Here is a 23452-nt window from a genome sequence, read left to right as displayed (position 1 = left end):
CCCTGGGTCTGGAGCACCCTCCCCCTCCCTCACCTTCCCTACCAGACCTAGAAGACCCCAGTACCTGTCTCGTGAAACCAAGCCCAAAGAGCTTGGACCCCCAAACCACGGTGACCGCATCTGCTTCCACTGCCTGCAGGCCTGGGAGCCCATAGGCCCGTCCGTTCCCTTCCCACACTGACACCCAAAGGCGCACCCTTCTCTACGGGCTCACCCCCCACCTCTGGGTACAGCCAGACAGCCGCCTGCCTCTGGCCTCATATCTTCATGCCTCTCCCGCTCTACTCTCAAATCAGCCAGAGGAAACCATTAATCTATTATTTTTTGGTGGGGGGACCCGATGTGGCGTCAGGGACCTGAACCAGGGTCACCACTGAAGCCACAGCCACAGGCAAGGCAAATGCCTTAACTCCTGGACTATCTCCCCAGTCCCCAAATGGCAATTTTGGATTTTTTTTTTTGGGAGGGCAGTCACACCTGATCGTGCTCAGGAATTACTCGGGGGACCACCTGGGATGCTGGAAATTGGACCGAGGTCAGCAGCGTTTAAGGCAGGTGCCCTAACTGCCGTACTCTCGCTCTGGCCCGTGGATCTTGGGTGAGGGCCACAAGGCCATCGTCCACCTCTCCACAGCCCTCAGAGCTCCCCCAGCCTTGCTGGGTCCCACCTCCAACCCATCATCTGCGCCCCCACTCGGCTGCTAATGTCCCTCCCTCTATCTGGGGCCTCTTTTCTGCCTGATTAACACCTACTTCATCCTCCCTCTGGAGCCGAGTCTTCCCTCTCTGGAGGGGCCCTCCCTGGCCTCCGGACCCCTCCCCGGTCAGGGTCCTCTGCCTGTGGATATACTCACCAAACCACATCCCTTGACTTCTGAACAGGTAACACTGCCTGCAAGTGTGACTCCTGAGTGATTCTGGGAACTAATGCCTGTCTCCTGCCCCCCAATTGTCACTGCTGGGGGGGACTCACCTCAATGAACTGGGGTGGCTGAATGGCCAAGTGAATGAATGACAACTCCACCCACACCCCCTGCTCCTGGATCTCTCTTGGGGCCCGTATTAGAGATCTCTGCAGGCACTTCTCCTGAGGGAGAGAGGGAGTCCCAGGGATGACCACATCCTGCTGACCCAGGGTCCAGCCGGAGAGGGGAGGAAGGCTTCTCTCGGGAGGAAGGGGATGCCCTAGGCACCCAGAGAAGGGACTGAGGAGTGGCAAAGGGCGAGAGCAGTGACACAGGAACAGGAAATAGAAAATGGCAGAAGCTGAAGGTGTTACAACTCTGAAAAAAAAAAACCTCACAAAAAAACTCCCTGGGACTCTCCAAAGGCTGCAGCACAGAGGTGGGGTGCGGGGAGACTCGGGGCTGAAAGTGCTGTGCTGGCACACAGAGATTTCTGAGGCAGCCACACTCACCAGCTCGCCACTCAGTTGGCAGCAAAGCAATTATACCGGTTTGGTGGCTAAAATCCCCAGAACCATTCCACCCACATCCTGAAACTCACCGGCTCAGTGTCAAGCCCACTGTAATTAGCGGGGAGGCCTCTAGGGCGGATCTGGGCCTCTGGACTCTGTTTGCCTCAGCTATAAAATGGAGGGGTTGGCAGCAGAAACTCCCAGCTGATGACTTTCTACGGAGGGTAGTTGGGAGACCGAGAGGCACTGACTTGGCTCTCCTGGCCCATCCCGCCTGCCTGGGGGTCAAGAGGAACAGGAAGCCCTCCAGACACAGCCCTCTGCCCCCACATGCACTTGGGGCTTGCGTTCGCTCCACGGAGCCTGATCGCTAAGGGGGCTGGAGCTAGTATAGGGCGGGGGGCTCACATGTGTTTACTCTCCAGCACCCCACATGGTCCCCGGAGCCCCACCAGAAGTGATCCCTGAGCGCAGAGTCAGGCAGGAGTGGGCCCTGAGTACCGCTGGGTGTGGCCCCAAAACAAAAACAAACCAAAAAAACCAGTTGGGTCACTTGCCAGACACCTCCTCCTACTCTTCTCCGAGCCAGTGGCACACGCGCCATTCCACCTTCCGCGCCTGGCCCAGGCCCAGCGCTGCTCTGCCCTTTGTCCACCCAGCAGCCTCGCGCCCGAGGAAGGCTACTTTCCTCAGCCCTTATCTGCGCGAAGACACTCGGGAACTCTGTATCCCTGATCTCCCGAATGGCGCTGAGAGATAGACACTATCTCGGGCCCATCTCGCAGACAGGAAACAGAAGCCCAGGCCGGCGGCCTGGAGAGGCCGGAGAGCTCAGGCTCCCAAGTTCCTCTTCGCCCTCCCTCTGCTCCACAGGTTCTCCAGCCAGAACCCGCACTGTGTTTGGGGCCACATCCTGCCTGGTGTTTGGGGGGACAATGACCACGCAGTAAGGGAGACTGAAGCCGGGGCTCCTGCAGGCATGGCAGGAGCTCCCGCCCTCTGAGCCTGGTCCCCAGCTTGCCAGGGCCCGCTCTTTTGGCTGTTGTTGTTCAGGGGTCACTCCTGGAGGGCTGGGGGGGGGGGCCTGATGGGATGCTGGGGATCAAACTTGGGTCTGCTATGTGAAGGCGAGCGCCCTCCCAGCTGTACTATCTCTGGTCCTGCAAGGGCCCACTCTTTTTTTTTTTCCCTTTCTGGGTCACACCCTGTGATGCACAGGGGTTACTCCTGGCTTTCCACTCAGGAATTACCCCTGGCGGTGCTCAGGGGACCATATGGGATGCTGGGAATTGGACCCAGGTCGGATGTGTGCAAGGCAAATGCCCTACCCACTGTGCTATGGCTCCAGCCCTAAGGGCCCACTATCGATATCCCGAGCCAACAGGCATCTGAGAAACGTTCATTATGTATCAGGTGCTTAGACATCGAGGCCTGCAAGGCCTGGGGCGGCCGAAGAACCAGGAGACACAGAGAAATCTAACTGAGTGAGCTGTGAATCCTGCCAGCAGGGAGCCAGTACAGGGTGGTGGTGGGGGGGGGGGGCGAGGGAGCGGGGGCAGGGGAGCGGGGTAAGGAGGGAGAAGGAGACAAATGTATTTTTCTATTTTGTGTGTGTGTGTGTGTGTGTGTGTGTGCGCGCGTGCTCCAGGGGTAGGAGTGGGGGCCTGGAGTCTTTTGTTGTTTTTTGGGCCACACCTAGCAATGCTCAGGGCTTACTTCTGCCTCTGTGCTCAGGGATTACTCCCAGCAGGCTCAGGGGGATGGTAGCAGGTGTTGGGGACTGAACCCAGGTTGACTGCATGCAAGGCAACACCCTACCCACTGGACTATCCCTCTGGCCCGACAGGTGTGTTTCGACACAGGTCCCACATAGACTAGGAAGGGCATCCAGATGTAAGGAAGGGCCGTGATGGTGCCTTGTGACACCCTGGTAACGAGGGCCGAGGGCAGCCAGAGGGTCACCGTGCAGAGGTGCTGAGCTGGGCTTTGAAGGAAGGGTCGGAGTCAGAGAGGAGCTGGCTGGTCAAGGGAATCATCCTATCAAGGGCCAGATCGTGGGGGACGGGGTCCCAGGGCACCATGCTGGGCACCGGGGCTGGGCCTACCTTCCCCTTGAAGAGCTGCTGGATCTCGGGCACGTAGCTCTCAGAGTCCGTGGCAACGTAGACTGACTGGGCGCCGACGGCCTCCACCCAGAGCTGCAGCGCCCGCCTGATCTCCTTCAGGTCCGGGAGGCACATGGTTGGGGTGAGCAGGGCGGCAGTGCCGCGGTGGTAGCCCACGCACTGCGGCGACGCCATGAAGTGCGAGCCTGCGCTGCCGTCCTTCAGCATGGCGCACGCGTTCTTCTGCGGGGACACAGTGAATGACAAGGAGCCCCCCGGCACCCCCTCCCCCTGCCAAAGCAAGAACTGATACGGGGCAGTGGCTGCAGGTCAAGCACAACTGGTGTTCTCGAGAGCCCACGGGGAGGAAGAGGAAGATGTGTGCAGGGTGTAACAGAGGCTATTTCTTTCTGGGGAGTGGGGCATGGGCTTCTAATGACAATTTGTCTTCTTGGTCTGGCTGCGGTATCTGGGCTTTGCAGTAGAATCCTGCAGTCAGGGGTTATAATGGGCAGCCTTATCTGATCGCTGGTTTCAGTGGGGACATTCCTGATAACTCTCATGAAGCACATGTTGGCAGTGGGTTTGCATGAGATAACCTTTATCAAGTTAAGGTGGGACCTTTCTATTCCTGGTCCGCCCCAGCCCCCCTCCCATCATGAACGGGTGTTGACTTTTAGCAAATATTTTCTTGGCTTCCACTGAGGTGACTACATGATTTTTCTTTGCTGGGTGTTGATACAGAAATTTCACGGCCTTCCGTGGATAAAGTTTACTTGTAGGTTCTTGAACATGTCATTGGGTTTTTACTTACTAAGATTTTTTTTCTTATGATCTAAGTTTGCGATAATGGGCTATAATTTTCTGAACTGACCTTATCTGAGTTTGGTATTCATATAATGCTTGCTTCATTAAAAAACTAGCATATTATATCTTTTTATGTTCTAGGAAAGTACAGATAAGAGCTATCTATTCCTTGAAGGTCTGGCTTAAACCACTCATAAAATATTCTGGGCCTGGCCTATTTTCTTTGTGGAAGCTAGAGGGAGGCAGGAACGGAATCTAGTGGGTAAATAAATGTTTAATTACTTCCTTAACTGGAATTTTGGTCTAATTCCTATACTTAGTATTTTCACATCTTCAACAAGTTTTCTTCACATGCACATTCATACTCTTAGGTACATGAGGGAGCTTGTCCACATGGGTCCAGTTGTATTTATTTATTAATTTATTTGGTTTTGGGCCATACCTGGCCATGATCAAGGGTTACCCCTGGCTCTGTGCTCACGGATCACCCCTCACAGGCTCAGGGAACAATATGGGGTGGGGGATTAAACCTGGGTCAGCCACAGGCCAGGCAAGCGTCCCACCGACGATTGCTCTGGCCTGGGTCCATTTTTAATTACAGGAAGTTATATAAAGTGGGGTCTTCACCCAAGCAGCAGCCTCTAAATTCAGAGGCTGCCCTCCTCAGCTGTGAGCCTCGCCTCTCCTCCAAGGCTCGTGTTTCTCCGGCTAAGCCCGGGGCCGGGGCAGGAGAGCGTGGGGCCGAGACTCATTCCTGGCTCGCTGCCTGACCCAGAGTCTCACTTTCTCCTGGAGTTCCCTCAGACATGAAACGAGGACACAAATGGCACCTGCCTAGGGGAGTCCTGGCAAGTTGGCTTTGGAGAGTCCCAGCTCTGACAGACACGCTTGGGGCAGGATCACAGACACAGGCCCAAGGATGGAGCAAGTTCTTGCTCTGCCGTGACTCATGCTGAACGGGGAGTCCCACCTTGGAGTTCACAGACACGGAGACCCCACTCGGGGACACGAGAACCGGTGGGGGGTGGGGTGGGGGCTTTACCCAGTCGGACCCGATGCGCAGGTGAATGCCCACATAGGGCCGTGTGAGGTGGGCACGGATGTGGGCCTCCCCCATCGTGACCATCTCATCTGACCAGACCATGTACTTCTGGAGGACTCTGTGTTCTTCTAGCACCGGAAACTGGGCCGGGGCCCCGGGCAGGGCCAGCACAGGGTGCTCCTTCGGAGAAAATCTAGGCATGAGACAGAAGGAGGGGATGTTAGAAGATGCGCTGAGGGGCTGGAGTGATAGCACAGCAGGTAGGGCATTTGCCTTGCACGCGGCTGACCCGGGTTCGATTCCCAGCATCCCATATGGTCCCCCGAGCACCACCAGGAGTAATTCCTGAGTGCATGAGCCAGGAGTGACCCCTGTGCATCGCTGGGTGTGACCCAAAAACCAAAAAAAAAAAGAAGATGCGCTGAATCTGCCTGTGACCCCACGGGAAAAAGGATGGAGGGGCACCATGTCCCGGAGACCCTGCAGAGGGGCCCTGGTGACACGCAAGACGCGAGGCAGGTTGTGAAACCGCAAGGGGGCTGATAAGACGCCTGGGCGGTGGTGGCTGCGGCGGTAGCAGGCCCGAGACACAATGCCGTTCTGCTGCGCGGAATTTATAGCCCTTGCTGCTTGTTTAATAATCACAAAGTTACCGTGGAGCATTCCAACCCTTCGTAGGTCATGCTCCCCGCTGGGTGCACTCACTGACTCCACGGTGGCGTGTCTGGACAGAGCCTTTGCCCTTTGGCCCACATGGCAGCTGCGCACGCCAGGCGATGGACAGCGCACACGCCAGAGGGAACATGTGCGCGGACAGAAATCCTTCACTCAACACCCAAACCTTCCCTCTGATGGCCTGCCAGGTGCCTGGGCCCTGGGAGGAGCAAGACAAGCAGGCTCCCTGCCCTGCTGTGGGCCCCCACTGTCCCTGTGGCACGCGGCGGACTTTGTCTTAGTAAGGCACGGCCTCCTGGCACAGAGCCTGGCACGGGTGAGAGTCTGAGCAACACTCCTGGGCAGATGGGTAGGAGCAAACCTGGAGCCAGCAAAGCCTGGACGTCTCCTGCGGCACCAGGAACTCCTGCTGGCTGCACAGGCCTTGTGAAACGCCTTCCCTCAGCCCAACAAAACCCTTACCTAGTGTTACGAAACAGGCCTCTCAAAGACACTTGGGTCGTTTTTCACAAAACGACCTGCATTGACGGTGTGCTCCAGCAAACGGACTCTTGGCTCAGACGCTGGGAAGCAGAGGCCGACAGCAGCCCCCAGAGAGCCCCTACATAAAGGTTCGTAGCTGCCTGATTCCGAACAACCCAAACTCGATACGACTCGAGCTCACTGCACGAGTCAACAGTGAAACAAACTACAGGCAACCATCCCAGGAAATGCTACTATGGTACAGACGGGCTACTGACGGGGGCAACAGAGAGTATGGATCCCAAGGAAGTCCTGCCCAGCGGAAAAGCCAATTCCAACAGATTACATACTGCGTGATCCACATGCTGAGCATTTTTAGAAATGACAAGCTAGCGAGAAGGGCTGAAAAGGGAGAAGTGACTAGTGTTGTCAGGGGCTAGTTAGAAACCTCGGGAGGTGGGTGTGGTAATAAACTGGTCACACAAAGGATTGTTATGGTGTATCTTGACTCCGATGGAGGGCACAGGAACACTCACAGTTATAGAATGGAACAGAACTGAACACACACACACACGCAGACACACACAGACACACATAAGCGGAGGGAAAAGGGGAAAGCTGCACACGATGGTGGAGTGTGACTGTGGCCACGTCCTGCCTGTGACATGACACTCTACTTAAGCAAAGTGTCGCCGCTGGGAACACCGGGTAAAGGGCGTTTGGGATCTTGTTATATATCTCTTATAACTGCATGTGTCTCTATAATTATCTCCAAAAAAACTTTCAATTCAAAATTATTAAGTACTCGGGGGCCGGAAGTGTACAGCGGATAGGATGCCTGCCGCGCATGGGCCGACCGGAGTCTGACCTTCATATGGCACCCCATATGGGCCCCCAAACCCCGCCAGGAGTGATCCCTGAGTGCAGGGCCAGAAGTAACTCCTAAGGACTGCTGCATGTGTCCCCCAAAAAACAAAAATAAAAAATAAAATGACGTATTCCAAGCTCTTCAGAAAAAAAAAATATATATATTTTTACTTTTATCCACTATGGTCCACCTGTTTCTTTTTTCCTAAAGGAAATAATCCCTACCAGTACACACATGCAGGGGCTGCAGGCACGGCCCAGTGGGCTGGAGAGCATGTCTGCAGGTGGGAGGCCTGTGTTTGCTCTCTGGGAACTCGAGGTCTCTTGAGCATCACTGGGAGTCAGGATTCCTGGGTGCCAGGGTGGAGAAGCGCCCCGACCCCAGCACTGCTGGTGTAGCCCCCAAACAAACCCAAACCAAAAATAATAAAAGGCACACACTGTCAGAAGTTCTGCTCTGTCTTTTTCCTCTTTCCAGATGCTGCAATTTTATGCACAATTACACGTTTGCTATTTTTATAGATATTATCCTGTGTGCTTTTGGACAGAGCCAGGCGGCCTTGTTCCAAGGTTGACTGTGCCAGCGTGAACCTTCTTGTACCCACAGCGTTCATGGGTGAAAACGACTGGACTCATTTACTAACTCCGACTATTTATTAACTTTGGTGGATGACACAGCCATTCTGTGCCTCAGTTTTCTCATCCAGAAAATAAAGCTAATAGCTCTAATTTAATTTGTTGAGAAGGTTTAAAAGACGAATATGAATGAACATTTAGAACAATGCTTGGCAGCCAGAAAATTCTATTAGTGTCACCACCACCACCACCACCATTATCATATTGCTTATAATCCATGTCAATTTTGGGGGGGGGGGGGGCGGTTAGGGCTTACTCCTGACTCTGTGCTCAGGGATCACTCCTGGCAGTGCTCAGGAGATTGTATGTGGTGTCAGGGATCGAACAGAGATCAGCTGCTTGCCAGGCAAGCACCTTAGCCCCGTGCTATCTCTCTGGCCCCATCTTAGAATTTCAAGAATTTCCATCGACGTTTTAGAGATAGGGCTGTGGAGATACCTTGGGTCACGTGCTCGTGTTCGTCTCTCTAGAGATTTTCCCATTTGTGGGCATGAACAGCAGTTTTCCGATCTAGTCCCGTCCTTCGGGACAAAGAGGTGGTTTTGCTCTCACGCTCACATGACGGGGACGCCCCAGGCAGGACACTTCACCCCCAGACCAAAGGTCTCGCTCCCCAAACACCCGCCACACTTCTCCCACCAGTCCCCATGCCTGAGCCTTGGATCCGCGGAGAGGGGTGCCTGTCCCACGTCTCCTTTGCTGTCTTCCCTGCCTGCCTGTGGGCCCAGGGAGGGGTGGGGGCACCTGGGCGGCCTCGTCAGCCAGGACTCCTACCCATGCAGGTCAGGGGCCTGGCTCTACCAGAACTCGGCTCTTTAGGTCTGGGGAGATAGTGCAGTGGGCAGGGCACTGGCCTTGCATGCGGCAGACCTGGGTTCAATCCCCAGCACCGCATCTGGTCCCCCAAGCCCTGCCAGAAGTGACAGCTCAGTAGAGACTGAGAGGGTGCCTCCAATGATAGGAAGTAAAAGCTTCTGATCCCCTAAACCTGGGCTGGAGCAGAAGACCACCCCTCTGCCAGATGCTGTTGGGAGGGGCTCAGAGCTCACCCAGTGGTCAGACTCAAAGAACTAAGCTGGTCCCTACCTGCTGTACTATGGCTCCGGCGCCCCTTCCTCTGTTTCTAAATATTTTTGGTGGTGGTGGGAGATCCACCCAGTGATACTCGAGGGTTACTCCTTGTTCTTCTTTCAGGAATGACTCCAGGTGGTGCTCAGAGGAACATATGGGATGCCTGGGACTATACCCAGGTCGGCTGCATGCAAGGCAAACGCCCTACCTGCTGTCCTGTTGCTCCGGCCCCCTTTGCCCTGTTTTGACTCCAGCACGCCCACCCTCCCCACCCAGTCAACCAGCGTCTTCAAAGCTGGCTGTGGTGATTCTGGTTCCCAGTTACTAGCACAGGCCTCCACAGACAGGAGCTATGATGGATATTCGGGAATGAGCAATGAGGAGGCTCAGAGATCTTGCCAGGAAGACTGGGAAAGGGAAATAAGAGTTTATGTGCTTATATCGATATCGAGTAAAGTGCTTGCTGTGCAAGAGGCTGCCACATATGGTCCCCACGAACTGTAGGGGTCACTTCTGAGCACAGAGCCAAGGGTGCTCAAAAGGGGTCTGGTCCAAATATTAGCCCCCTCCCCCATGAAAACAAACAAAGCAAAGGGATGTCTGGAGATGGGACAGGGAGACTGTCTGAAGCACTGGGGAGCTGTGTTTGGGGGTCTGGGGACAACCACTGGGCCCAGCAGTGCTCAGGGGTCCCTCCTGGCGGGGCTCACATGGCTCACACTGTGCGGGGTGCTGGGGGTCAGACCCAGGTCAGCCAGGTATGAGCTCGGCATATGGAAGCCTGAGTCTGAGTCCTGGCCGCACAGGAGCACATCACGGGTTTGGCTCAAGACCAAAGCAAACAGGACCGTCCTGGAGTGGAAGGAGAGTCAGTAAGATGCTCAGTGTTTCTGGAAGGGTGGCGGGACTCCGAATATATTTCATTTCCTTCATTATTAAAAAAAAAAAAATTCTGGGGCAAATGTGATAGTATGAAGTCTAGCTGGGTTCAATCCCTGACATGCCATATAGTCCCCGGGGCCGCACCGGGAATTATCCCTGAGCACAGAGCCAGCAGTGAGAGCCCTGAGCACCGCCAGGTGTGGCCCCCAAACAAAACAAAACAAAATCTTCCACCAGATCTGTGGTGGTGCTCTAAAGGGCATTCATGCCAAGAAACAAGATGTTTAATGTGGACAGAAATGCTGTACAGTTGGGGTTTCATCAAGAAAACAAACAGAACAAAACAAAAGAGCCGGCCCACGGAACCAGGGCTGAGTCACCGAGTCTGGGAGAGGTTTAATATGCAGCAACAGCCAGGAGGGGAACACCCTGCATTCTGCAGCTCTCCCACCTCCTCTGGGCAAGTACGCGCACACACACACGCGAGTGCGCGCCTCTGCCTGTCTCGCTTCTGATGTCCCACCATGAAGAAGCCCCTTTCCACTAGCTCCCAGAAAGGCTTCTGCTCCCCCTTCAATTGCAGCTTTGCACCCAGTACCCCCAAGTCCCCACCCCAGCCATGCTGAAGCCTCAGCCCCGTGCCATGAGCCAGGAGGCGGGGCCATGGGAAGCCATCAGATCTAGCTGAGGTCATGATGGTGGGGTCCTCCACAGGAACCAAAGCCCATCTGAGGCTCCGGGGTGCCTCGCTGAGTCTCCAACAAGTGAGGGCTCGGCAAGAAGCCGAGTGGTGAGGACAGCCTCACCGCATGCCACCGGAGAACCGAGAAAACCAATCAAACGGGACTGCCCACCTAAGCCGTAAGAGGGGCGCTTGGGCCTGTGTTTCTCAGCGGCCGAGGTCACTGGCTCGAGAACTAGCTCTGCAGGCAAGTCCCCAAGGAACTGGGGCCAGGCAGACAGGCTGGGGTTAGGTACTGGCCTTGCACATGGTCGACCCTAGGTCAGAGCATGACCTATGGTTCCCGCCATGCACTGCCAAGAGTGATCCCTGAGCACAGAGCCCTGAGTACCACGAGGTATGTCCCACCCCCTCCTAGCTCCAAACACATTAAGGAACGGCTCTCTGCTGCAGCGGCTGAGGACGGAGCACTCTGCAGTCAGGAGGTTGGTGTGGGTTCAAACCCCACATCTTCCACCTCAAGCTCCATGACCTTGGGCTAGTGATGGCACTCCTCTGGGCCTCAACTTCCTTATGACAAGAACACCTGCCCCACCGACTTGCGGGAGGATTAAATGAGTGATTACCTTAGGAGACACAGCAACGTGAAAACTTAAGACCCATCTCTGGCACATCCTGGGCACGAGTTAAACATTAGCTTTTATGATCTATGAAATAAACGCTTCCAGAAAGACCCCAGCCCCAAGAGCCTCCTTAACCATGGCTTGGCTTGGCTTGTCCGTTCACCTCTAGCGGCTCCATCTCCTCACCCAGTGGAGACAGATTCGAGGAGCCGCTTGGTGAAACGTCTCGGAGGCTCTGATGAAACAGCACACAAACAATGGTCACAGCCAACACTAGCTGGGCCCCCACTGTGTGCTCTGCACTGCAGACACAAGGGAGTCCTCCCCCCCATTCCTCCAGGGGGACACTCAGTCTGGACAGACATCTGGACATGATGGCTCAGGTGCCCCCCAGGAAGAAGCAGGGCCGGGCCTGAGTGCAGATCTGTCCTCCCGAGCCGGGCCCATGTCCCACACCAGCCTCTCTTTGGCCTATTAAATACCAAGTGATGTGATTCTGCATGAATTCATAAACTCCACACGGTTCCCAGTCCAGGGCAGACTTCTCAGCCCACACTCTCTCGCTACAGGCGTCAAGGATCAGAGCACTGTTCTGGCAGTTGACTGCAGTTGTCTGAAGGCGGGGCCGGGTCTTCCTCATTTTTATATATATCGCCTCTGGCCTTTGAGTACTATGTCTCATACATGACAGACGCTCCATAAATATTTCACAGTATGTGCTAGTGTCCTGCTAACCTATTTTTTTTAATAGGGCATACTGGAGTGTACTTAATAAAGCACATCCAATTATTATCAGGATGATATCATTTCTCAGTCTGCGCCTGAGAGGAGCTGCTTCCAATTTTCACCTTGTGAAGGGGACGGTAACTCGGGGAGTGATTCTCACGCCTTGAGGAGGAAATCAAGATTCATGTGACTGCACAATCCTCTTTTTATGACATCCTTTATCGGCTGATAAACGCTTGCTCAACCTCGCAGCGGGTCAATGTTCCACGGTATCAGGCGCAGAGATGGGGACAGATCTCATCGGATCCCAAGTCCAACAGACAAACAGCCATACCTTTGGTCTCCTCGAGGTGTGCTCCAATGCTGCTCCCCGCCCACAACTCCCTATGGCCCTCTCCGAAACCCAGCTACACCGGCCTCTCCGAGTACCTCTGGATCCACTGGTCCTTGTAGGAGGCGCTGAAGGAAATGCCTGCAAAAAGCTCCGACTGGTTGAAACTCACTTGAAACTGATCCCAAAACGGCCCAAAAGGGTTTCCTTCCTGCAGAAAGAGGATGGTCACAGGCTTACTGAGGGGACAGGAGGGAAAGCCCTACAGGGATGGGGCAAGCGGGTGGGAATGCAATTTGACTCACACTGAAATAGACCTCGGAGGCCCAGGAGAGCACATGCCTAGCCGGCGTGAGGCCTCGAGTTCAATTCCCGGCACTGCCCGGCCCACTGAGCACCAAAGTACCACGGGTGGGGGCCTGGGGGCCTCTCAGCACTGTCAGGGTGGTTGCGGTGGTGCCCCACCCTTGGGGTGGCCCCAGCAGGAAACAGAAAGAGAAAGAGGTTTGCTGACTGAGGGGGCCCGTGTGCCCTGCGGTCTGGGTCCCAGCAGGAGACGCCCATCCCCGTGTCAGCAGCGATGCTCCCGCTCACCAGTCTCTGGCCCTGCTGCACGGGGAGTATCTGGGGAGGAAGCAGCCCATCAATGTGCGGCCATGGGTGATACTGCCCCCAGGGGGTGCTGGGGTGATTCAGAGGTGGCAGGAGTCGGCAGCCTTGGGTGCGGCCAGGGAGGGGGAGGTGGGGGCACTTTCTGTTTTTCATTTAAAGAAGGTCGATCCCCAGAGGAGCACTGGAGTCGTTTTTCTCCTGGAGAGGACAGCGGGCCGGTGTGGAACTCTCCGGATCAGAGCTTCGACAGGTGCCGAAGAGGAGACCCTCAAGGCCCTTTGCAAGGCGAAACCAGGGTCCAGACAGGTGCGGGGGTTTGCCTGAGGTCACACGGCAGGTGAGGGCAGTCTAGGGCTGGAAGCCAGCGCTCCCTCCTCAAATGTGTAGTGCTTCCCACCACCCTCCCCAGCGTTGGACACTGGAGGTCGCTTGGGGACTGTCTCATTCTCCAGCTGCCAGCAACCCGCACATTCCTCCCTGCGGAGAGGAGGCAACGCTGCAAGAGGGCGAGTGATGGCATCAGCGGAGGAAAGGCTGAATCCCAGCTCCCCCGCCATGGGGCCAGGGGTGAAATAATCATGTAGGAGCTGGAGGGATGGGACAGGGGCTGAGGCACAAGCCTTGCTTGTGACTGATCTGGGTTTGATTCCTGGCACCACACGGTCCCTGAAGCATCTCTGGAGTCCCCCAGGCCCCACCGGGATGGCCCAGGTAATCCCAGCCCGGCACGGCAGGACCTGAGCAGCACTGCATCCTCGGGCCTCACGCCGGACAAGCAGGAGGGTTGGCTGAGAATTGCTGTGAGGGGCCCCTGGGTCTCTTGAATCCCATCTGGGAGTCTGGGAGACCCCGTCCCACCTACCAATAACGTTCTACACACACACACACACACACACACACACACACACACACACACACACACACACACACACACACACACACACACACACACACACACACACACACACACACACACACTATATATATAGTCACTCTGTACTGCACTCAGAGTTCTCTCCATAAAACGGGTGGGGTTATTGGCTATAGAGATAGTATAGCAGGTAGGGCACTTGCCTTGTACACAGTGGACCTAGCTTTGATCCCCAGCACCCCATATGGGGTCCTGAGCCCCTCCAGGTGTGATCCCTGAGTACAGAGTCAGATGTAAGCCCTGAGCACTACCGAATGTGGCCCCCAAAAAACAAAACCAAAAATAAATAAATAAAATAGGGCTATTACTAGTCTTCTCCTGGGGGAGCAGTGAGAGGCCAGTGACGCGCGTGGGTGCCGCTCAGCATGGCAGCAGACCCCCGGGAAGAGCTAAGTGAGCATTACCGACGACTGCCAATAGCCCTGGCACCACCACGCACCGAGCCCTGACACCTGGCCTTCGTGATGCGTGAAGGGCAAGCCAGAGTAGGCACCGGCATCGCGAATGCAAAGGCAGAAGTAAAAGCCCAGAGGAAGCCAAGTCCAGGGGATGACAGCAGCTCAGAAACAGGACTGAAATCTCGAACTCTCTCCTCTAAGCTCTCCTGGTCCCTTCGCCCACATTTTGTCATCACTCAGTCTCTTAAGAGCCTGGAGGACACGAGACAGGCAGAAACGGTCCTGCCCAGACCCACCTTCATGGGGCATGTTTTCTTATCCGGGCTTCTCTGGGCTGCCACCTCAAAGCAGTATGCCACCCGCCTCTCAGGCGGCCAGTGGGTGGGGGCCAGCTTCTCCATGAAGTCCTCCAGGCTGATGACCCGATGGTAGGCCTGGAGAGGCTCCAGCTTGAAGTATTTCTGGTAGGGCACATGCAGCTACAGGAAGAGGGGGGAAAAGAGGGGGAAAGAGACACTATCAGCATCACGTTATATGCCAAGAACCAGGCGGCCTGTGCTACATGCTAATGACAAACTTTTGGCTAACGATCCCAGTGAGGACGGAAATAGGCTGGGTAAGACATCTGCAAAACTAGAGAAGGTAGCGGTACCTCTCGCATTCAAAACTGCGCAAGAGACACCGATATTCTTTTCTGTAAGGAAAAAGAATTGTGGATTCTTTCTGTAAGGAAAAAGACAAATGTCACAAGAGAAAATACGGCAAAGGGAAGGAGAGATCAACTCACAGCAAAGGAAACCCATATAAGCCAAAACATGCAAAAGACACGCCAGTGCACCAACAGTTAGGAAAAAGCAAATGACAATGCTTCATTTCTCACTCATGATGCTTACAAAAATTGAAAAGTCTGACTATAGTTATGGGAAAGAATGCAAGAAGGGACTGGAGCAATAGTACAACGGGTAGGGTACTTGCTTTACACGCGGCCAACCCACGTTCGATTCCTGCCATCCCATATGGTCCCCCAAGCACTGTCAGGAGTAACTCCTAAGTGCAGAGCCAGGAGTAACCCATGAGCACTGCCGGGTTTGGGCCAAGAAAGAAACAAAGGATGCAAAGGAAATGGACACTTTTACATAGGGCTGATGATAGAAGTGTAACTTGGGACCAAGAAAGTAAAAGAAAAGGATACTCAGTGTCATGAAGTATAAGGCAAAAGTTGGAAAGTGTCACACCAAAGGCAGTCAACTCAGGGGAGGTTCTCTCTGCCGTGTGGGAAGGGCTAGGATTGGCCTTAGGAGATGAGAGAGATTTGTATCTTTTAATGACTTTACCTGTCCCATTTTATTTATTTCCAACAAAAAAAGATAAAGCAAAGGTGAGAAAACGCTGATGGTTATCACACTGCATGAATACCGATTGTACAGAGGTAACTGACTATTGACTATACTTCTCTCTGTATTTTCTAGGTCTAACAGGTTTCTTAAGAAACCATGGAGGGGCTAGAGCGATAGCACAGCGGGTAGGGTGTTTACCTTACATGCAGCCGACCCGGGTTCGATTCCCAGAATCCCATATGGTCCCCTGAGCACTGCCAGGAGTAATTCCTGAGTGCAGAGCCAGGAATAACCCCTGTGCATCGCTGGGTGTGATGCAAAAAAAAAAAAAAAAAAAAAAACTGAAGAGCACAAACTGAACTTTACCGTATAGCTCAGCATTTCCTAAACACATTCCACAAGTTCCAGTGGAGAGAGGGTCCTGCAGTGAACACACCCTCAAGTTGAGCAGGCCTGGGGAATACAGTCCGATTCTTTACTAGAGGACTTCTCAGGACCTTCAAATTGCTGGTACATTTTGAATCTCCAATTTTGTTTTGTTTTGTTGCTGATTTTGCATTGCGGGGAACTGAATCCAGGGCTTTCCACACATGCAAGGCAAGTGCTTTACTGTTGAGCTACATCCCTGGTCCGGGAGCTCCGATTTGGGGGAGACAGAGAATCAAGAACAGGTTCCCAAACTATCTGCATCACTGACTCTTTCCGTGTGCAAGCTGTTGGGGTGCCGAAGAACAGGCTTCAGGAAGCTTCACTGATAGCAACTGCAGAAGGGTTTTAAACAGAAATTAACGAGATTTTCCATTTGTTTTGATTTGTTGCTAGGGATGGAACCCTGGGCCTCTACCACTGGGAAGATTCGCCTCTCTGAAAGATTATGCTGGCAGCAGAGAAAAGAGGAACTGATGGTAAGATACAGCACGGATATCCTTAGCGGGGTACGACACTGATGCCCTTACCTGTTCGCACACTCCTTCGGCATATATTCTGAGCATCTCTACAAGCCCAACCGAGAGATAGAAGATAGGCACAGGGCAGTTAGAATATGTAAAGGGAGGCAGGGAGACACTTAGCCTAGTGACTTTTAGGTGCCTGGGCTGGGTACCCAGATGACTGGAGGGGACAGACCCGGGCTGGGAATACAGGGCGTGAGGTGAGTGGGTGGAGAACATGGCAAGTTCAGTGCTGGCTTTGTGAAGCCGAGATTTTCTGTGCAACTTCCAAGAAGACTCAGGGCCTAGGAGTTAGAGAAACAGGCCTGTGTGTCTGGACACAGATCAATTGGGGAGATGCAGGGGGGAATAGCGGAGATGACGGGAGTCAACAGAAACCCAGAGCCACACAAATACCGTATACAGCACAAGAGGAAGAGGCTAAAGGTTCAAGGCTGGAGTAAGACCAGATGATGCTGGGGAGAGGGGGAAGATCGGGAAGGACAGAGAAGCTCACGGGCACAGGTGCCACCAGGGGACCCACTGAGATAAAGACTTTAGAGGAAGGGCCGGGGGACAGCTCAGCAACAGAGCACCCGCCTTACAAGCACAGGAGGAGGGAGACTAGGACTTCTCTCCCAGGAACTCCCAAACCATCTCAGTGAGACCCCAGCAGCGCCACAGAACAGCAGTGTGATTGCCAGAAACCCACCGCCGAGAAGGCGCGAGGGCTAGAGGGAAGGCATCAAGGGCTCCAGAGCACGCTTCCATGTGGGAGCCCCACTTCGATCCTTGGCCACAACCGGGGGAGGGGGAAGGGGGAAAGAAAAAGCGTGTGCACACCACCACCAAGTGCGCCACCCTCAGTGAGCAGTGTAGCTGAGCTGTCGTGGGCTCCACGGTCGAATAGTGCAACCTAAAGGTGAGTCAAGAGCGAAAAGTAGGCGAAGGCTACAACCAAGGCTGTGAGCATGGTGACAACGGGGTTGGCCTGAGGCCATTGCACAGCAACAACAGCAACAAGGATCTGGCAACTCTCAGGTTGCCAGAGACCCCGGAGAGACGGTCCCAGTGGGAACGGGGAGCTCCCCGGGGCCACTGGGCACCTGCAGCAGGCCAGAGCTGGAGCGTCCCCGAGACTCTTGACTGAGAAGGCGAAGCAAGCGAGAGTGGAGCGGCCAGAGAGAGACGAAGGGGCAGTGCCCGGAGGAGGACAGCGAGAACCAAACTTCACCACCTCCGGGATGGCAGCGACCAAGCACCTCCTGTCTCCAAGCACTTCTCGCCTCAGCTGGTTCTCAGGGGGAGGCGCATGGCATCAAGGCATGCCACGAGCATTAGCTCATGCGGGCAAGAGGAAACAATTATGAGCAGCCTGTCCGAGAGGTGAGGAGACTGAGGCACAAGGAGGTCAAGCACCTGCCCAGCTCTGCGGACAGTCAGCAGAGAAGCCGGGCTGTGATCTCCAGCCCCCTGGGTTTCAACTTCTACCTGCCAACGGCCTCCCGAAACACGGGCATGCAGAGGGTAAAGGGAACCTGTGTGGAGGAGAGGCGGCCAGGACGGTCACAACCTTAGATATTTACTAAAGGGAATTTTATTTTTCTTTTTGGGTCACACCCAGCGATGCTCAGGGGTTACTCCTGGCTCTGCACTCAGGAATTACTCCTGGCGGTGCCTGGGCGACCATATGGGATGCTGGGGATCGAACCCGGGTCGGCCACGTGCAAGGCAAACGCCCTACCCGCTGTGCTGTTGCTCCAGCCCCAACTAAAGGGAATTTTTATTTTTTACTATTTATTTATTTATTTTTTCTCTTTTTCTAAAGGGAATTTTTAAAAGTTCATTAAAAACTGTTTTTTTTTTCAGTTTTTGTTCGGTTTGGGGCCATACCCAGTGGTTGCTCAGGGCTTACTCCTGGTTCTGTGCTCACAGATCACTGCCGGTGGGCTCAGGGGAACACACGTGCTTGCCAGGGATCACACCCAGGTCAGCTGCGCATAAGGAAAGCTGTCCACCCCACTGTATTATGGCTCTGGCCCCATTTATTAAAAACTTTTTAAGTTAATTAATTAATTAATTAATTATTGCTTTTTTGGGTCATACCTGGCGATGCACAAGGGCTACTCCTGGCTTTGCACTCAGGAATTACTCCTGGCGGTGCTCAGGGGACCATATGGGATGCTGGGAATCGAACCCGGTTCGGCCGCGTGCAAGGCAAACGCCCTACCCGCTGTGCTATCACTCCAGCCCCTAAGTTAATTTATTAAGTATGAATTCTGTTCCTTCTATCGGGTCTCCTGTTACACTTAGAGTAAACAAAGATGGGGCCAGGCAGACAGCTCAAAGGACTGGAGTGCAGGCTTTGCCTGTGAGAGGCCCTGACTCCATTGCCACATGATCCCCAGAGCATCACCAGGAGTGACCCCTGAGCACCATGCTGGGAGGAGCCCCAGAGCACCACCAGGTGTGGCCACAAAATGGAACAAGACAAGCAAAACAGGGCCGGAGTGATAGTACAGCGGGAAGGGCATTTGCCTTGCACGCTCCCGGCCCAGGTTTGATCCTGACATCCCATATGGTCCCCCAGCACCGCCAGGAGTAATTCCTGAGTGTACAGCCAGGAGTAACCCCTGAGCATCGCCAGGTATGACCCAAAATGCAAAAACAAAACAACAACAAAAAACAACAAGCAAAGAAAAAAAATGGAATGAAACAAGCAAAACAGCAAACGACACACACAGGACCAATGAGAAACACAAAGAGCAAGCAAGGAGCTGGCAGACGCTGAGCCAAGAGTCCCTTGACGAAGTGACTGACAGGTGACACTGGAGCCAGATCACCTGGGCCTGTGGCTTTGGGTACCCTATTAACTCGGCTGAGCTTCAGGTCCTCCTCCAAAACTGATTACAAGGGGCTGGGGAGATAGTACAAAGGACAGAGCATCTGCCCTGCATGTGGCCGGCATGGGTTTGATCCTGGGCACTGCATAACGTCCCCTGAGCCCCACCAGGGGTGACCCCTGAGCAGAGAGCCAGGGGTAAGCCCTGAGCACTGCCAGATATGGTTCAAGAACAAAAACGCCTGATGATGGGGAGAGCGGGTCGAGGAGCAGGCTCAGTGGCCAAGACTCTCGCTGAGCGTGAGGCCTTGAGTCCCACCCCCGCTCCACTAAGTGTGCTGGGCACTGCTGCCGGCATCCCGGCGCTGCGAGCAACTTCCAGCTGCACCCCAGCCAGGTGTGTGCGAGCCTGAGCGTGGCCACTGCAGACAGACGTGCAAGCACAGCCACCACGAGAGAGAGCCCAGGAAGCAGGTGTGTGCACACTGCAGAGACCCCTGGCAAGCACAGCAGCGTGTGAGCAAGCACGACCAAAGGACTGCCAGTGCCGGGGAGCATGCGTGCGTTCACAGCTACAAGAATCTGAATCTTGGGGAACACAACTAAATGTGCAAATACCACAACCGTGTGTGTGTGTGTGTGTGTGTGTGTGTGTGTGTGTGTGTGCGCGTGAGGGAGGGAGAGAGAGAGAGAGAGAGAGAGAGAGAGCGCAACTGAGAGCTGACCATTGCACTTGCATGCAAACATCAATAGTGGGAAAAAGGAAGGGGAAGGGGAGGGGGAAGAGGAGGGGATGAAAGAGAGGGGGAGGAGAGGAGAGAAAATGGGAAGGGAGTGAAGGGGAGGGGGAAAGGGAAGGGGAGTAAAGGGGAGGGGGAGGAGGGAAGCAGAAGGGCGGGAGGGGGAAGGGAGGAGGGAAAACAGGGGAGGAGAGTGAAAGTGGAGAGGAGGGAAGGGGTGGGGAGGGGAAACAGTGATAGCAGGGGCCCCAGAGATGGGAGATGGCCCAGTGGCAACCAGTGCCAGCCTGGCAAGCCTCGTGGCCTGAGTTTGCTCCTCATTGCTGACACACAGAGCCGGGTGCAGAGGCTCTGCGACTTGGGGACCCCCCGATGCTGCAACAAGCCTGTGATCTCCAGCCACCGCAGCAGACCGGTGCCAGCACCACAACTCAAGTGTGTTCGACTCCTGACAAGCACTGCGAGCACCGAGGGCAGGACCGTGACCCCTCCCGCGCAGGCTGGCAAACACTGCAACGAAAGTGCACGACCCCTTGCAAGAGCCACAAGCAAATGAGAACCCCAGTCAGGGGTGTGTAACTCCCCCCGACCTGGTCTCTGCAACAAGGAAGGGGGGGGAACAAAAGCCCAAAGTGGATGATCGCACCAATCACCCTTAACTGTGGGAATGCACAGAGGGGAAGACCAGGCAGGGTTGGAAATAGAGGCGTCAGCTCGGGTCACAGGCTCTGGAATCACACAGACCTGGGCATGGTTTCCAGACACAAGTGATGAGCGCGGGGGCAAGTCGCCTGACCTCGCTGAAACCCCAGTGTCCTTCCAAGGCATGAGGAGGAGGAAAGAGCCAGTCCTGCCGGGGTGAAGGCAATACCTGGCAGACAGTATCCCGGACCCAGGAGAGTCGTGATCATTCCGGGGAAGATGGGAGGGAGCGTGCAGAGGGGGGTGCCAGTGTAAGATCAGAAGGATGGCGTGGGAGGCCCAGGGAAGGCCTGGGAGTCCGAAAGAGGCAGCAGGATGGAGGGCGCGGGGCAGAGATGAGGCCAGCGGGAGGTACTTACGTTGGTGAATGGAGGCTTGTGGTGCTGATACTCAATCCAAGGAGGCACAGCCAGGGTGCGATTCAGCAGCTTTGCAAATGCCAGGGAGCCCAAGAAGTGATCAGCCTGGTTCCCGAAGCGCCCTGGGTGGTACATTGCAAGTGAGACCTGGGACACTCGAACTCAGAAAGGACCCAGAGCTGTGGGCAGGGGGACCGGGAAGCAGCAGGGCATCAGCTGAACCCCTGGGTCTGAAGGCTAATGGCCGAGACTCTGTTCCATCTGCCTTCATTACTCCATATTCCTCGTAGCTTCCCCATGCTCTATAACTTAACTTTTATTTTTTCATTTTTGGAGGTGGGGGGAGGGTCACACTCATCATCATTCATGGCTTACTCCTGGCTCTGTGCTCAGCGATCACTCCTGGTGGGGCTTGGGGCACTATATGCAGTACTAGGGATCAAACCTCAGTCAGCCACAGTGCAAGGCAGGCACGATACCCACTGTTCTGTCTCTCTGGCTCTAATTATTTATTTATTTATTTTTGGTTTTTGGGTCACACCCGGCGATGCACAGGGGTTACTCCTGGCTCTTCACTCAGGAATTACCCTTGGTGGTGCTCAGGGGACCATATGGGATGCTGGGATTCGAACCCTGGGTAGGCCGAACCCTGGGTAGGCCCCTGTGCAAGGCAAACGCCCTACCTGCTGTGCTATCGCTCTAGCCCCTCTCTGGCTCTAATTCTTAAAGGGCCAGCCACAGCCCCACCTGGGGTCCAAGAATGGAAAGTGGGAACTCTTGGGAAACTTGGCAATAGTAAAAGGCTTCTGAAGGCACAAGGACCAAACATGCATTCGAAAGCAACTGCATCATGAACTGGAGGTGATTCCAACAACATTCACCCCTGCTGCATTTCCCAGGTGCAAAGGGGTCACAGGAGGAGAAGGTTAAAGACACCCCGGTCTATCCTTTCCATCTCTTCCCCAGCCTTCACTCTTGCTCTTCCTGCAGCTGGACATGATCTTCCATCTCCATCTTTCACTCATTAGAGCGCGGGGGCATCACCTTATTCCACTACTCCTCCACTAACCCCGTCGTGCTCGGTCCACCTGCCTTACGTCTCCCACCGTGGATTTGTGTTCCTCATGGTTTATCCTTTTCCTCAGAGCCCTTCCCCATTTCCCAAGCTAGGCCTGGCTGTTTCCTCAACCTGTGAATGCCCCAGGACTGATTCTTTGTGTTAGTCCTAGCATGGCATGCATACATTCCATTCACAAATACTACTGAGAGGCCACCCTGCACCACACTTGCGGCTTCAGGCTGGGATCCAGGAGGGAAGGACAAGCTCTGTGAAGGGAGATGGCTCAGAGGGCTGGAGTGCACGGTTTGCACGCAGGAGCCCCGGGTTTGAGTCCTGGCATCACATGGTCCCCTGATCACTACCAAATGTGGCCCCCAAACACAAAACAAAAGAGGACAGGTCTGGTCTTGGTCCTCTAGGATGATATTGCAACTAGGATGATATTGCAAACAAATACAGTGGTTAAGTTTCAATCGTTTGAAGAGAGATAGGAGATCAGTTTAGTAATGGAGAAACAAGATTAACTGGGACGAGGCCAGGAAGAACTTCTTGGTGACACTGATAAGGAGCTGGTCTGGGGGAAGAGGATGAAGAAAGGGAAAATGACAAAACCAGCAGGACCTGAGTATGCAGCAAGAACAAAGAGGAGGACATGTGGCTGCGGGCGGATTATCTGGGGAGCCGGGAGAGATGGAGAGGATGCGTGAAGAAGAGCCAAGCGATGATGGTCAGGGAATCTGGAGGAATTTCAGAATGACTTTTAGTGATGACCGCCCAGCCCTGGAGACCGCTCCGCGGCCCGCCCAAACACTCTCCACACAGACTTTATTTCCCCACCGCCCCCATCTGCTTCTAAGTTACTATGTATTGACTTCTCCCCCCCTTCTTCTTCAATGTTTCTCTCTTATGGTCTGCCTTCTTCAAGGGAAGAAGTTCTACTAAGGGCACGGAGTTTTCTGTCCTCTCCCGCCGTGGCCCCGAGCAGGGGACAGGGCCGGACCCAGGTGTCCTCGATGTGATTTGCTGAATGAGTGAAAGACGCTCCGGGCGCAGGGGCTGGGGTAAGCGGTGGCAAGTCCACTAATGCCACCGACGCGGGCGGGACTCGAGCCCGGAGTCTCTCACGTGCTGGACATGAGCTCAGCTCGTCAGTAACCTGGCCAGCGAGGGCCGATCCCACGCGGGGTCTCGCTCTCTCTCCTGCCCCTCCAAGAGC

At 54.6% G+C, this 23452-nt stretch overlaps 1 protein-coding gene across 1 annotated transcript in view; it reads right to left on the bottom strand.

Annotated features, from left to right (window-relative positions):
- Positions 1-23452, bottom strand: part of POFUT1 (protein O-fucosyltransferase 1) — a 30786-nt gene that overhangs the window by 7024 nt on the left and 310 nt on the right. The window contains exons 2-6 of the mRNA XM_004612581.2: positions 21177-21298; positions 14564-14746; positions 12425-12537; positions 5372-5564; positions 3523-3765 (exon numbers count right to left, since the gene is read on the bottom strand). Of these exons, the coding sequence (XP_004612638.1) occupies positions 3523-3765; positions 5372-5564; positions 12425-12537; positions 14564-14746; positions 21177-21298 (854 nt within the window). The remainder of the gene's footprint in view (positions 1-3522; positions 3766-5371; positions 5565-12424; positions 12538-14563; positions 14747-21176; positions 21299-23452) is intronic.

Source organism: Sorex araneus, chromosome 5 (assembly GCF_027595985.1).
Source record: "Sorex araneus isolate mSorAra2 chromosome 5, mSorAra2.pri, whole genome shotgun sequence".
NCBI lineage: Eukaryota > Metazoa > Chordata > Mammalia > Eulipotyphla > Soricidae > Sorex > Sorex araneus.
Note: the sequence above shows the minus strand (reverse complement) of the source record. Positions and strands in the feature narration are given on the sequence as shown.